Here is a 16,490-nt window from a genome sequence, read left to right as displayed (position 1 = left end):
AAGAAAAAACCTGTGGGAAAAAAAATTCTAACCCCCGGGGTCACAATTTCAGCAAAAATCTGAAATTCTCCAATTCACTCAAAAATGGTGCCAAACTGTTGCAAATTCTTCCCTGAAAGGTTTGGCGGTGGAAACAGAAGCCTTTTTATCATAGGAAATGAAACCAGCCCTCGAAGACAAAACCTGTGAAAAAAAATTTTTTCTAAGCCCCGGGGTCACAATTTCAGCAAAAATCTGAAATTCTCCAATTCACTCAAAAATGGTGCCAAACTGTTGCAAATTCTCCCCTGAAAGGTTTGGCGGTGGAAACAGAAGGCTTTTTATCATAGGAAATGAAATCAGCCCTTGAAGACAAAACCTGTGAAAAAAAATTTTTTCTAAGCCCCGGGGTCACAATTTCAGCAAAAATCTGAAATTCTCCAATTCACTCAAAAATGGTGCCAAACTGTTGCAAATTCTCCCCTGAAATGCTTGGTGGTGGAAGGGGAAGCCTTTTTATGATATGCAAAGAAATCAGCCCTCGACAACTTAACCTGTGAAAAAAAAAATTCTAGGCCCCGGGGTCACAATTTCAGCAAAAATCTGAAATTCTCCAATTCACTCAAAAATGGTGCCAAACTGTTGCAAATTCTCCCCTGAAAGGTTTGGCGGTGGAAACAGAAGCCTTTTTATTATAGGAAATGAAATCAGAGCTCGAAGAAAAAACCTGTGGGAAAAAAAATTTCTAAGCCCCGGGGTCACAATGTCAGCAAAAATCTGAAATTCTCCAATTCGCTCAAAAATGGTGCCAAACTGTTGCAAATTCTCCCCTGAAAGGTTTGGCGGTGGAAACAGAAGCCCTTTTATGATAGGAAATGAAATCAGCCCTTGAAGACAAAACCTGTGGAAAAAAAAATTTCTAAGCCCCGGGGTCACAATTTCAGCAAAAATCTGAAATTCTCCAATTCACTCAAAAATGGTGCCAAACTGTTGCAAATTCTCCCCTGAAAGGTTTGGCGGTGGAAACAGAAGGCTTTTTAACATAGGAAATGAAAGCAACCCTTGAAGACAAAACCTGTGAAAAAAAAAATTTTCTAAGCCCCGGGGTCACAATTTCAGCAAAAATCTGAAATTCTCCAATTCACTCAAAAATGGTGCCAAACAGTTGCAAATTCTCCCCTGAAAGGTTTGGCGGTGGAAACAGAAGCCTTTTTATCATAGGAAATGAAATCAGAGCTCGAAGACAAAACCTGTGAAAAAAAAATTTTTCTAAGCCCCGGGGTCACAATTTCAGCAAAAATCTGAAATTCTCCAATTCACTCAAAAATGGTGCCAAACTGTTGCAAATTCCCCCCTGAAAGGTTTGGCGGTGGAAACAGAAGGCTATTGATCATAGGCAGAGAAACCAGCCCTTGACATCTTAAACTGTGAAAAAAAAATTTCTAAGCCCCGGGGTCACAATTTCAGCAAAAATCTGAAATTCTCCAATTCACTCAAAAATGTTGCCAAACTGTTGCAAATTCTCCCCTGAAAGTTTTGGCGGTGGAAACAGAAGCCTTTTTATTATAGGAAATGAAATCAGAGCTCGAAGAAAAAACCTGTGGAAAAAAAAATTTCTAAGCCCCGGGGTCACAATTTCAGCAAAAATCTGAAATTCTCCAATTCACTCAAAAATGGTGCCAAACTGTTGCAAATTCTCCCCTGAAAGGTTTGGCGGTGGAAACAGAAGGCTTTTTAACATAGGAAATGAAATCAGCCCTTGAAGACAAAACCTGTGAAAAAAAATTTTTTCTAAGCCCCGGGGTCACAATTTCAGCAAAAATCTGAAATTCTCCAATTCACTCAAAAATGGTGCCAAACTGTTGCAAATTCTCCCCTGAAATGTTTGGTGGTGGAAGGGGAAGCCTTTTTATGATATGCCAAGAAATCAGCCCTCGACAACTTAACCTGTGAAAAAAAAAATTCTAGGCCCCGGGGTCACAATTTCAGCAAAAATCTGAAATTCTCCAATTCACTCAAAAATGGTGCCAAACTGTTGCAAATTCTCCCCTGAAAGGTTTGGCGGTGGAAACAGAAGGCTTTTTATCATAGGAAATGAAATCAACCATTGAAGACAAAACCTGTGAAAAAAAAAATTTTCTAAGCCCCGGGGTCACAATTTCAGCAAAAATCTGAAATTCTCCAATTCACTCAAAAATGGTGCCAAACTGTTGCAAATTCTCCCCTGAAATGTTTGGTGGTGGAAGGGGAAGCCTTTTTATGATATGCCAAGAAATCAGCCCTCGACAACTTAACCTGTGAAAAAAAAAATTCTAGGCCCCGGGGTCACAATTTCAGCAAAAATCTGAAATTCTCCAATTCACTCAAAAATGGTGCCAAACTGTTGCAAATTCTCCCCTGAAAGGTTTGGCGGTGGAAACAGAAGCCTTTTTATGATAGGCAAAGAAATCAGCCCTCGACAACTTAACCTGTGAAAAAAAATTTTTTCTAAGCCCCGGGGTCACAATTTCAGCAAAAATCTGAAATTCTCCAATTCACTCAAAAATGGTGCCAAACTGTTGCAAATTCTCCCCTGAAAGGTTTGGCGGTGGAAACAGAAGGCTATTGATCATAGGCAGAGAAACCAGCCCTTGACATCTTAAACTGTGAAAAAAAAATTTCTAAGCCCCGGGGTCACAATTTCAGCAAAAATCTGAAATTCTCCAATTCACTCAAAAATGGTGCCAAACTGTTGCATATTCTCCCCTGAAAGGTTTGGTGGTGGAAGGGGAAGCCTTTTTATGATAGGCCAAGAATTCAGCCCTCGACAACTTAACCTGTGAAAAAAAAAATTCTAAGCCCCGGGGCCACAATTTCAGCAAAAATCTGAAATTCTCCAATTCACTCAAAAATGGTGCCAAACTGTTGCAAATTCTCCCCTGAAAGGTTTGGCGGTGGAAACAGAAGGCTTTTTATCATAGGAAATGAAATCAGCCCTTGAAGACAAAACCTGTGAAAAAAATTTTTTTCTAAGCCCCGGGGTCACAATTTCAGCAAAAATCTGAAATTCTCCAATTCACTCAAAAATGGTGCCAAACTGTTGCAAATTCTCCCCTGAAAGGTTTGGTGGTGGAAACAGAAGCCTTTTTATTATAGGAAATGAAATCAGAGCTCGAAGAAAAAACCTGTGGAAAAAAAAATTTCTAAGCCCCGGGGTCACAATTTCAGCAAAAATCTGAAATTCTCCAATTCACTCAAAAATGGTGCCAAACTGTTGCAAATTCTCCCCTGAAAGGTTTGGCGGTGGAAACAGAAGCCTTTTATCATAGGAAATGAAATCAGCCCTTGAAGACAAAACCTGTGAAAAAAAAAATTTTCTAAGCCCCGGGGTCACAATTTCAGCAAAAATCTGAAATTCTCCAATTCACTCAAAAATGGTGCCAAACTGTTGCAAATTCTCCCCTGAAAGGTTTGGCGGTGGAAACAGAAGCCTTTTTATCATAGGAAATGAAATCAGCCCTTGAAGACAAAACCTGTGAAAAAAAAATTTTTCTAAGCCCCGGGGTCACAATTTCAGCAAAAATCTGAAATTCTCCAATTCACTCAAAAATGGTGCCAAACTGTTGCAAATTCTCCCCTGAAAGGTTTGGCGGTGGAAACAGAAGCCTTTTTATTATAGGAAATGAAATCAGCCCTCGAAGACAAAACCTGTGAAAAAAATTATTTCTAAGCCCCGGGGTCACAATTTCAGCAAAAATCTGAAATTCTCCAATTCACTCAAAAATGGTGCCAAACTGTTGCAAATTCTCCCCTGAAAGGTTTGGCGGTGGAAACAGAAGCCTTTTTATTATAGGAAATGAAATCAGAGCTCGAAGAAAAAACCTGTGAAAAAAAAAATTTCTAAGCCCCGGGGTCACAATTTCAGCAAAAATCTGAAATTCTCCAATTCACTCAAAAAATAGTGCCAAACTGGTGAAAAAAAAATTTCTAAGACCCGGGGTCACAATTTCAGCAAAAATCTGAAATTCTCCAATTCACTCAAAAATGGTGCCAAACTGTTGCAAATTCTTCCCTGAAAGGTTTGGCGGTGGAAACAGAAGCCTTTTTATGATAGGAAATGAAATCAGAGCTCGAAGAAAAAACGTGTGAAAAAAAAAATTCTAAGCCCCGGAGTCACAATTTCAGCAAAAATCTGAAATTCTCCCATTCACTCAAAAATGGTGCCAGACTGTTGCATATTCTCCCCTGTATGGTTTGGTGGTGGAAGGGGAAGCCTTTTTATCATAGGTCAATAAATCAGCCCTCGACAACTTAACCTGTGAAAAAAAAATATTGTAAGCCCCGGGGTCACAATTTCAGCAAAAATCTGAAATTCTCCAATTCACTCAAAAATGGTGCCAAACTGTTGCAAATTCTCCCCTGAAAGGTTTGGCGGTGGAAACAGAAGCCTTTTTATCATAGGAAATGAAATCAGCCCTCGACAACTTAACCTGTGAAAAAAATATATTGTAAGCCCCGGGGTCACAATTTCAGCAAAAATCTGATATTCTTCAATTCACTCAAAAATGGTGCCAAACTGTTGCAAATTCTCCCCTGAAAGGTTTGGCGGTGGAAACAGAAGCCTTTTTATCATAGGAAATGAAATCAGCCCTCGAAGACAAAACCTGTGAGAAAAAAAATTCTAACCCCCGGGGTCACAATTTCAGCAAAAATCTGAAATTCTCCAATTCACTCAAAAATGGTGCCAAACTGTTGCAAATTCTCCCCTGAAAGGTTTGGCGGTGGAAACAGAAGCCTTTTTATCATAGGAAATGAAATCAGCCCTCGAAGACAAAACCTGTGAAAAAAATTATTTCTAAGCCCCGGGGTCACAATTTCAGCAAAAATCTGAAATTCTCCAATTCACTCAAAAATGGTGCCAAACTGTTGCAAATTCTCCCCTGAAAAGCTTGGTGGTGGAAGGGGAAGCCTTTTTATGATATGCAAAGAAATCAGCCCTCGACAACTTAACCTGTGAAAAAAAAAATTCTAGGCCCCGGGGTCACAATTTCAGCAGAAATCTGAAATTCTCCAATTCACTCAAAAATGGTGCCAAACTGTTGCAAATTCTCCCCTGAAAGGTTTGGCGGTGGAAACAGAAGCCTTTTTATTATAGGAAATGAAATCAGAGCTCGAAGAAAAAACCTGTGGGAAAAAAAATTTCTAAGCCCCGGGGTCACAATGTCAGCAAAAATCTGAAATTCTCCAATTCGCTCAAAAATGGTGCCAAACTGTTGCAAATTCTCCCCTGAAAGGTTTGGCGGTGGAAACAGAAGCCTTTTTATTATAGGAAATGACATCAGAGCTCGAAGAAAAAACCTGTGGAAAAAAAAAATTCTAACCCCCGGGGTCACAATTTCAGCAAAAATCTGAAATTCTCCAATTCACTCAAGAATGTGCCAAACTGTTGCAAATTCTCCCCTGAAAGGTTTGGCGGTGGAAACAGAAGGCTATTGATCATAGGCAGAGAAACCAGCCCTTGACATCTTAAACTGTGAAAAAAAAATTTCTAAGCCCCGGGGTCACAATTTCAGCAAAAATCTGAAATTCTTCAATTCACTCAAAAATGTTGCCAAACTGTTGCAAATTCTCCCCTGAAAGGTTTGGCGGTGGAAGGGGAAGCCTTTTTATTATAGGAAATGAAATCAGAGCTCGAAGAAAAAACCTGTGGAAAAAAAAATTTCTAAGCCCCGGGGTCACAATTTCAGCAAAAATCTGAAATTCTCCAATTCACTCAAAAATGGTGCCAAACTGTTGCAAATTCTCCCCTGAAAGGTTTGGCGGTGGAAACAGAAGGCTTTTTAACATAGGAAATGAAATCAGCCCTTGAAGACAAAACCTGTGAAAAAAAATTTTTTCTAAGCCCCGGGGTCACAATTTCAGCAAAAATCTGAAATTCTCCAATTCACTCAAAAATGGTGCCAAACTGTTGCAAATTCTCCCCTGAAATGTTTGGTGGTGGAAGGGGAAGCCTTTTTATGATATGCAAAGAAATCAGCCCTCGACAACTTAACCTGTGAAAAAAAAAATTCTAGGCCCCGGGGTCACAATTTCAGCAAAAATCTGAAATTCTCCAATTCACTCAAAAATGGTGCCAAACTGTTGCAAATTCTCCCCTGAAAGGTTTGGCGGTGGAAACAGAAGGCTTTTTATCATAGGAAATGAAATCAACCCTTGAAGACAAAACCTGTGAAAAAAAAAATTTTCTAAGCCCCGGGGTCACAATTTCAGCAAAAATCTGAAATTCTCCCATTCACTCAAAAATGGTGCCAGACTGTTGCATATTCTCCCCTGTATGGTTTGGTGGTGGAAGGGGAAGCCTTTTTATCATAGGCCAATAAATCAGCCCTCGACAACTTAACCTGTGAAAAAAAAAATTCTAAGCCCCGGGGTCACAATTTCAGCAAAAATCTGAAATTCTCCAATTCACTCAAAAATGGTGCCAAACTGTTGCAAATTCTCCCCTGAAAGGTTTGGCGGTGGAAACAGAAGGCTTTTTATCATAGGAAATGAAATCAGAGCTCGAAGAAAAAACCTGTGGGAAAAAAAATTCTAACCCCCGGGGTCACAATTTCAGCAAAAATCTGAAATTCTCCAATTCACTCAAAAATGGTGCCAAACTGTTGCAAATTCTTCCCTGAAAGGTTTGGCGGTGGAAACAGAAGCCTTTTTATCATAGGAAATGAAACCAGCCCTCGAAGACAAAACCTGTGAAAAAAAATTTTTTCTAAGCCCCGGGGTCACAATTTCAGCAAAAATCTGAAATTCTCCAATTCACTCAAAAATGGTGCCAAACTGTTGCAAATTCTCCCCTGAAAGGTTTGGCGGTGGAAACAGAAGGCTTTTTATCATAGGAAATGAAATCAGCCCTTGAAGACAAAACCTGTGAAAAAAAATTTTTTCTAAGCCCCGGGGTCACAATTTCAGCAAAAATCTGAAATTCTCCAATTCACTCAAAAATGGTGCCAAACTGTTGCAAATTCTCCCCTGAAATGCTTGGTGGTGGAAGGGGAAGCCTTTTTATGATATGCAAAGAAATCAGCCCTCGACAACTTAACCTGTGAAAAAAAAAATTCTAGGCCCCGGGGTCACAATTTCAGCAAAAATCTGAAATTCTCCAATTCACTCAAAAATGGTGCCAAACTGTTGCAAATTCTCCCCTGAAAGGTTTGGCGGTGGAAACAGAAGCCTTTTTATTATAGGAAATGAAATCAGAGCTCGAAGAAAAAACCTGTGGGAAAAAAAATTTCTAAGCCCCGGGGTCACAATGTCAGCAAAAATCTGAAATTCTCCAATTCGCTCAAAAATGGTGCCAAACTGTTGCAAATTCTCCCCTGAAAGGTTTGGCGGTGGAAACAGAAGCCCTTTTATGATAGGAAATGAAATCAGCCCTTGAAGACAAAACCTGTGGAAAAAAAAATTTCTAAGCCCCGGGGTCACAATTTCAGCAAAAATCTGAAATTCTCCAATTCACTCAAAAATGGTGCCAAACTGTTGCAAATTCTCCCCTGAAAGGTTTGGCGGTGGAAACAGAAGGCTTTTTAACATAGGAAATGAAAGCAACCCTTGAAGACAAAACCTGTGAAAAAAAAAATTTTCTAAGCCCCGGGGTCACAATTTCAGCAAAAATCTGAAATTCTCCAATTCACTCAAAAATGGTGCCAAACAGTTGCAAATTCTCCCCTGAAAGGTTTGGCGGTGGAAACAGAAGCCTTTTTATCATAGGAAATGAAATCAGAGCTCGAAGACAAAACCTGTGAAAAAAAATTTTTTCTAAGCCCCGGGGTCACAATTTCAGCAAAAATCTGAAATTCTCCAATTCACTCAAAAATGGTGCCAAACTGTTGCAAATTCCCCCCTGAAAGGTTTGGCGGTGGAAACAGAAGGCTATTGATCATAGGCAGAGAAACCAGCCCTTGACATCTTAAACTGTGAAAAAAAAATTTCTAAGCCCCGGGGTCACAATTTCAGCAAAAATCTGAAATTCTCCAATTCACTCAAAAATGTTGCCAAACTGTTGCAAATTCTCCCCTGAAAGTTTTGGCGGTGGAAACAGAAGCCTTTTTATTATAGGAAATGAAATCAGAGCTCGAAGAAAAAACCTGTGGAAAAAAAAATTTCTAAGCCCCGGGGTCACAATTTCAGCAAAAATCTGAAATTCTCCAATTCACTCAAAAATGGTGCCAAACTGTTGCAAATTCTCCCCTGAAAGGTTTGGCGGTGGAAACAGAAGGCTTTTTAACATAGGAAATGAAATCAGCCCTTGAAGACAAAACCTGTGAAAAAAAATTTTTTCTAAGCCCCGGGGTCACAATTTCAGCAAAAATCTGAAATTCTCCAATTCACTCAAAAATGGTGCCAAACTGTTGCAAATTCTCCCCTGAAATGTTTGGTGGTGGAAGGGGAAGCCTTTTTATGATATGCCAAGAAATCAGCCCTCGACAACTTAACCTGTGAAAAAAAAAATTCTAGGCCCCGGGGTCACAATTTCAGCAAAAATCTGAAATTCTCCAATTCACTCAAAAATGGTGCCAAACTGTTGCAAATTCTCCCCTGAAAGGTTTGGCGGTGGAAACAGAAGGCTTTTTATCATAGGAAATGAAATCAACCATTGAAGACAAAACCTGTGAAAAAAAAAATTTTCTAAGCCCCGGGGTCACAATTTCAGCAAAAATCTGAAATTCTCCAATTCACTCAAAAATGGTGCCAAACTGTTGCAAATTCTCCCCTGAAATGTTTGGTGGTGGAAGGGGAAGCCTTTTTATGATATGCCAAGAAATCAGCCCTCGACAACTTAACCTGTGAAAAAAAAAATTCTAGGCCCCGGGGTCACAATTTCAGCAAAAATCTGAAATTCTCCAATTCACTCAAAAATGGTGCCAAACTGTTGCAAATTCTCCCCTGAAAGGTTTGGCGGTGGAAACAGAAGCCTTTTTATGATAGGCAAAGAAATCAGCCCTCGACAACTTAACCTGTGAAAAAAAATTTTTTCTAAGCCCCGGGGTCACAATTTCAGCAAAAATCTGAAATTCTCCAATTCACTCAAAAATGGTGCCAAACTGTTGCAAATTCTCCCCTGAAAGGTTTGGCGGTGGAAACAGAAGGCTATTGATCATAGGCAGAGAAACCAGCCCTTGACATCTTAAACTGTGAAAAAAAAATTTCTAAGCCCCGGGGTCACAATTTCAGCAAAAATCTGAAATTCTCCAATTCACTCAAAAATGGTGCCAAACTGTTGCATATTCTCCCCTGAAAGGTTTGGTGGTGGAAGGGGAAGCCTTTTTATGATAGGCCAAGAATTCAGCCCTCGACAACTTAACCTGTGAAAAAAAAAATTCTAAGCCCCGGGGCCACAATTTCAGCAAAAATCTGAAATTCTCCAATTCACTCAAAAATGGTGCCAAACTGTTGCAAATTCTCCCCTGAAAGGTTTGGCGGTGGAAACAGAAGGCTTTTTATCATAGGAAATGAAATCAGCCCTTGAAGACAAAACCTGTGAAAAAAATTTTTTTCTAAGCCCCGGGGTCACAATTTCAGCAAAAATCTGAAATTCTCCAATTCACTCAAAAATGGTGCCAAACTGTTGCAAATTCTCCCCTGAAAGGTTTGGTGGTGGAAACAGAAGCCTTTTTATTATAGGAAATGAAATCAGAGCTCGAAGAAAAAACCTGTGGAAAAAAAAATTTCTAAGCCCCGGGGTCACAATTTCAGCAAAAATCTGAAATTCTCCAATTCACTCAAAAATGGTGCCAAACTGTTGCAAATTCTCCCCTGAAAGGTTTGGCGGTGGAAACAGAAGCCTTTTTATCATAGGAAATGAAATCAGCCCTTGAAGACAAAACCTGTGAAAAAAAAATTTTTCTAAGCCCCGGGGTCACAATTTCAGCAAAAATCTGAAATTCTCCAATTCACTCAAAAATGGTGCCAAACTGTTGCAAATTCTCCCCTGAAAGGTTTGGCGGTGGAAACAGAAGCCTTTTTATTATAGGAAATGAAATCAGCCCTCGAAGACAAAACCTGTGAAAAAAATTATTTCTAAGCCCCGGGGTCACAATTTCAGCAAAAATCTGAAATTCTCCAATTCACTCAAAAATGGTGCCAAACTGTTGCAAATTCTCCCCTGAAAGGTTTGGCGGTGGAAACAGAAGCCTTTTTATTATAGGAAATGAAATCAGAGCTCGAAGAAAAAACCTGTGAAAAAAAAAATTTCTAAGCCCCGGGGTCACAATTTCAGCAAAAATCTGAAATTCTCCAATTCACTCAAAAAATGGTGCCAAACTGGTGAAAAAAAAATTTCTAAGACCCGGGGTCACAATTTCAGCAAAAATCTGAAATTCTCCAATTCAATCAAAAAGGGTGCCAAACTGTTGCAAATTCTCCCCTGAAAGGTTTGGCGGTGGAAAGAGAAGCCTTTTTATCATAGGCCAATAAATCAGCCCTCGACAACTTAACCTGTGAAAAAAAAAATTCTAAGCCCCGGGGTCACAATTTCAGCAAAAATCTGAAATTCTCCAATTCACTCAAAAATGGTGCCAAACTGTTGCAAATTCTCCCCTGAAAGGTTTGGCGGTGGAAACAGAAGCCTTTTATCATAGGAAATGAAATCAGCCCTTGAAGACAAAACCTGTGAAAAAAAAAATTTTCTAAGCCCCGGGGTCACAATTTCAGCAAAAATCTGAAATTCTCCAATTCACTCAAAAATGGTGCCAAACTGTTGCAAATTCTCCCCTGAAAGGTTTGGCGGTGGAAACAGAAGCCTTTTTATCATAGGAAATGAAATCAGCCCTTGAAGACAAAACCTGTGAAAAAAAAATTTTTCTAAGCCCCGGGGTCACAATTTCAGCAAAAATCTGAAATTCTCCAATTCACTCAAAAATGGTGCCAAACTGTTGCAAATTCTCCCCTGAAAGGTTTGGCGGTGGAAACAGAAGCCTTTTTATTATAGGAAATGAAATCAGCCCTCGAAGACAAAACCTGTGAAAAAAATTATTTCTAAGCCCCGGGGTCACAATTTCAGCAAAAATCTGAAATTCTCCAATTCACTCAAAAATGGTGCCAAACTGTTGCAAATTCTCCCCTGAAAGGTTTGGCGGTGGAAACAGAAGGCTTTTTATCATAGGAAATGAAATCAGCCCTTGAAGACAAAACCTGTGGAAAAAAAAAATTTTCTAAGCCCCGGGGTCACAATTTCAGCAAAAATCTGAAATTCTCCAATTCACTCAAAAATGTTGCCAAACTGTTGCAAATTCTCCCCTGAAAGGTTTGGCGGTGGAAACAGAAGCCTTTTTATTATAGGAAATGAAATCAGAGCTCGAAGTAAAAACCTGTAAAAAAAAAAATTTCTAAGCCCCGGGGTCACAATTTCAGCAAAAATCTGAAATTCTCCAATTCACTCAAAAATGGTGCCAAACTGTTGCAAATTCTCCCCTGAAAGGTTTGGCGGTGGAAACAGAAGCCTTTTTATTATAGGAAATGAAATCAGAGCTCGAAGACAAAACCTGTGAAAAAAAAAATTTTCTATGCCCCGGGGTCACATTTTCAGCAAAAATCTGAAATTCTCCAATTCACTCAAAAATGGTGCCAAACCTGTGAAAAAAAAATTTCTAAGACCCGGGGTCACAATTTCAGCAAAAATCTGAAATTCTCCAATTCACTCAAAAATGGTGCCAAACTGTTGCAAATTCTCCCCTGAAAGTTTTGGTGGGGGAAGGGGAAGCCTTTTTATGATAGGTAAGGAAATCAGCCCTCGACAACTTAACCTGTGAAAAAAAAAATTCTAAGCCCCGGGGTCACAATTTCAGCAAAAATCTGAAATTCTCCAATTCACTCAAAAATGGTGCCAAACTGTTGCAAATCCTCCCCTGAAAGTTTTGGTGTTGGAAGGGGAAGCCTTTTTATCATAGGAAATGAAATCAGAGCTCGAAGACATAACTTGTGAAAAAAAAAATTCTAAGCCCCGGGGTCACAATTTCAGCAAAAATCTGAAATTCTCCAATTCACATAAAAATTGTGTCAAACTGTTGCAAATTCTCCCCTGAATGGTTTGGCGGTGGAAAAAGAAGGCTTTTTATCATAGGAAATGAAATCAGGCCTCAAAGACAAAACCTGTGAAAAAAATTATTTCTAAGCCCCGGGGTCACAATTTCAGCAAAAATCTGAAATTCTCCAATTCACTCAAAAATGGTGCCAAACGGTTTCAAATTCTCCCCTGAATGGTTTGGCGGTGGAAACAGAAGCCCTTTTATCATAGGACATGAAATCAGCCCTCTACAACTTAACTTGGGGGGGGGGGATTCTAAGCCATGGGGTCACAATTTCAGCAAAAATCTGAAATTCTCCAATTCACTCAAAAATGGTGCCAAACTGTTGCAAATTCTCCCCTGAAAGGTTTGGCGGTGGAAACAGAAGCCTTTTTATTATAGGAAATGAAATCAGCCCTCGAAGACAAAACCTGTGAAAAAAATTATTTCTAAGCCCCGGGGTCACAATTTCAGCAAAAATCTGAAATTCTCCAATTCACTCAAAAATGGTGCCAAACTGTTGCAAATTCTCCCCTGAAAGGTTTGGCGGTGGAAACAGAAGGCTTTTTATCATAGGAAATGAAATCAGCCCTTGAAGACAAAACCTGTGAAAAAAAAAAAATTTCTAAGCCCCGGGGTCACAATTTCAGCAAAAATCTGAAATTCTCCAATTCACTCAAAAATGTTGCCAAACTGTTGCAAATTCTCCCCTGAAAGGTTTGGCGGTGGAAACAGAAGCCTTTTTATTATAGGAAATGAAATCAGAGCTCGAAGTAAAAACCTGTGAAAAAAAAAATTTCTAAGCCCCGGGGTCACAATTTCAGCAAAAATCTGAAATTCTCCAATTCACTCAAAAATGGTGCCAAACTGTTGCAAATTCTCCCCTGAAAGGTTTGGCGGTGGAAACAGAAGCCTTTTTATTATAGGAAATGAAATCAGAGCTCGAAGACAAAACCTGTGAAAAAAAAAATTTTCTATGCCCCGGGGTCACATTTTCAGCAAAAATCTGAAATTCTCCAATTCACTCAAAAATGGTGCCAAACCTGTGAAAAAAAAATTTCTAAGACCCGGGGTCACAATTTCAGCAAAAATCTGAAATTCTCCAATTCACTCAAAAATGGTGCCAAACTGTTGCAAATTCTCCCCTGAAAGTTTTGGTGGGGGAAGGGGAAGCCTTTTTATGATAGGTAAGGAAATCAGCCCTCGACAACTTAACCTGTGAAAAAAAAAATTCTAAGCCCCGGGGTCACAATTTCAGCAAAAATCTGAAATTCTCCAATTCACTCAAAAATGGTGCCAAACTGTTGCAAATCCTCCCCTGAAAGTTTTGGTGTTGGAAGGGGAAGCCTTTTTATCATAGGAAATGAAATCAGAGCTCGAAGACATAACTTGTGAAAAAAAAAATTCTAAGCCCCGGGGTCACAATTTCAGCAAAAATCTGAAATTCTCCAATTCACATAAAAATTGTGTCAAACTGTTGCAAATTCTCCCCTGAATGGTTTGGCGGTGGAAAAAGAAGGCTTTTTATCATAGGAAATGAAATCAGGCCTCAAAGACAAAACCTGTGAAAAAAATTATTTCTAAGCCCCGGGGTCACAATTTCAGCAAAAATCTGAAATTCTCCAATTCACTCAAAAATGGTGCCAAACGGTTTCAAATTCTCCCCTGAATGGTTTGGCGGTGGAAACAGAAGCCCTTTTATCATAGGACATGAAATCAGCCCTCTACAACTTAACTTGGGGGGGGGGATTCTAAGCCATGGGGTCACAATTTCAGCAAAAATCTGAAATTCTCCAATTCACTCAAAAAAAATGCCAAACTGTTGCAAATTCTCCCCTGAAAGGTTTGGAGGTGGAAACAGAAGGCTTTTTGTCATAGGACATGAAATCAGACCTTAATGACTGTGGGAGTCATAAAGCCATGGCAGAGGCTTGTAAATGCTGCCTGGTGCCTCCTGACCTGGGTGACCAGCATGTCTGTCCCTTGTAGTATATTGAATCTATTGACTTTATATGGAGTTGTGTTTCCTTTGGGCAGTGATTACCTTATATGGTGATGGGGGTAGTAAAAGCCATGACCGGATGATGTAACGTGAGACACTGGCAGACGGCCATGCAGGCTGAGAGAGACAAAGGATAATAAAAATTACCGGACAAGAGGGAAGTCGAAGGAGCTGCCCCTCCATCCTGAGATTACTGCAGCCTCTCTGTGTCTTTTTTTTATGCTAAGCACCATTTAATGACGGCTGATCTCCGTCAAGTGGTGCCTTCTCTGAGGCTGACTAAAAGAATAAGTGTGAGGCTACTAAAAGAAAACAGTGTGAGACTAAAAGAGTCTGAGGCTCGACTAAAAGAAAACCGTGTGAGGCTTTTCGATCCACGCAACGGCATCATCGACTCACCATGTCCGGCAAGGGTTACAAGTGCTAATCATCTTCGGATCCCCTGTGAGTCGATCCCTTTTATCTTGATTTTAGAAAAATGGGCAGCTCTTTGTCTATTCCCCAACAGAAATTTTTTAAAGACTTAAAATTTCTCCTCTCCTCCAACAAATTGGAAGTTCCTGAGGGTGATTTGATACAGCTTATTCTGGCCATCGATGAACATTGCCCCTGGTAACCCCAGGATGGAACTTGGGAATTAAAACACTGGGACAAAATTAGAGCACATTTTCATGGACACCCCAGCATTGGCGTTCGTGTTCTGAATGCATGGTGCAAGGTTCGTTACGCCATGGGCTCTTTATCACCAAAAAATATCTCTATGGCCGTATTGCCAACATCACCTCCGGCTTCTTTAGTCCAGCCTGCCATGTTGCCATCTGTTCCGGCACTCGCCTTGCCAGCACCACCAGACCCCAAGCCTCCGGACTATAGTTCCTCGCCAGAGGATCCAATCCTGCAAAAATATTATGGTCTGGTTGGCAAAGATCCTACTCCCTCACCGACAGAACCAGCCACCCCTTTTCAACATGCAGTCCTTGCCTGTTTCTTAATTCAGGATACTGTGGCATTTCCCATTATAGTGCCCCCTGCTGGCACTCCGGCAGGCACCCAAGCCCAACATCAACCTTTTGACTTTAAGATTTGGAAAGAGTTGCAGCTGTCAGTAAAGACCAATGGACTCCAAGCCCCATATACGCAGGCACTTTTGGAAGCCACATTAGCCCAGCTTTTGGTTCACGATGACATAAAGCTTCTGGCCTGTACAGTGTTACCTCCATCAGTGGGCGTATTGTTTGCCCACGAATGGGAAACTGCCTGCCGTGCATATGCTCCGGCTTTATTACAACAAGTCAGGGGGAATAACCCTAATGTTACCCTCGCAGGTGGCGCTGTGGGTTAAAGCCTCAGCGCCTAGGGCTTGCCGATCGAAAGGTCGGCGGTTCGAATCCCTGCGGCCGGGGTGCGCTCCCGCTGCTCGGTCCCAGCGCCTGCCAACCTAGCAGTTCGAAAGCACCTCCGGGTGCAAGTAGATAAATAGGGACCGCTTACCAGCGGGAAGGTAAACGGCGTTTCCGTGTGCGACTCTGGCCAGAGCAGCTTCGTCACGCTGGCCACGTGACCCGGAAGTGTCTCCGGACAGCGCTGGCCCCTGGCCTCTTAAGTGAGATGGGCGCACAACCCCAGAGTCTGTCAAGACTGGCCCGTACGGGCAGGGGTACCTTTACCTTTACCCTCGCAGATGTCATAGATGCCATGATGGGGCGTGGTCCCTTTGTCCAGGCTTCAGTGCAAGCCACACTGCTGCACATCTTATTGAGGGATACCACCCTTGCTGCTAAACAAGCAATGAGAAAAATTCCAGAACCCACCAGTATTCAGTCTAGATGGGGTTCAATCAGTCAAGAGGCAAGAGAATCATATTCTTCCTTTATGGACAGGCTGCTTACAGCAGTGAGTCGCCAAACTGATAATCCTGAAGCCAAACAAATAATTATCAAACAATTGGCCTTTGAAAATGCCAATGAAGATTGTAAAGTTGCATTACGACCAATAATACACAATCCTACCACAGACACAGCAGCCATGCTTCGCATTTGTCAGTCTGTAGGTACAGCCACCCACAAGGCTCATCTGCTGGCGGCGGCGCTAAATAAAAACCAGCACATTATCACCATAGTTTTCGGTGCTCGCGGGACACAAGGATCCAGCAGATGTAATCCAGGTCACTTCGGCAATGATCACTGCATTACAAACCGTTAATTAGCACCTGCGATCTATTCTCGTGGACAGGATCACAGAAGCCTCTGCACACGAGCTGCATCTGGCAGTGTTTGCTACACCATTGTTGCCATCAGGAATTTTATATGCTCAGACGGACAAGAGGAAGACTATCTGCATTATAGAATGGCTACATTTACCAAATACCCCACCAAAAAACATTTATTCAGTAATTGAATCCACATCAGACATTGTCATTAAAGGACGTTCTCATGCCATGGCCTTGAGCGGTTTTGATGTTGCATCAATTT

The 16,490-nt window shown here is 40.9% G+C and overlaps 1 protein-coding gene across 1 annotated transcript; it reads left to right on the top strand.

The window, feature by feature from the left end:
• Positions 1-14,443: 14,443 nt before the first annotated feature.
• LOC307223580 (endogenous retrovirus group K member 21 Gag polyprotein-like) lies at positions 14,444-16,221 on the top strand (the record flags this gene model as incomplete). Its single annotated transcript, XM_079989738.1, has 2 exons — positions 14,444-15,344; positions 15,701-16,221. The coding sequence occupies exons 1-2, from the start codon at positions 14,750-14,752 to the stop codon at positions 16,219-16,221; spliced, it is 1,116 nt and encodes a 371-aa protein (XP_079845864.1). The 5' UTR covers positions 14,444-14,749.
• Between the last annotated feature and the right edge of the window lie 269 nt (positions 16,222-16,490).

The sequence above is a fragment of the Podarcis cretensis genome (assembly GCF_951804945.1).
Source record: "Podarcis cretensis genome assembly, chromosome: 1".
NCBI classification, from domain to species: Eukaryota; Metazoa; Chordata; class Lepidosauria; order Squamata; family Lacertidae; genus Podarcis; species Podarcis cretensis.
The sequence above is the reverse complement of the archived record's forward strand: the minus strand, read 5'-3'. Positions and strand labels throughout refer to the sequence as shown.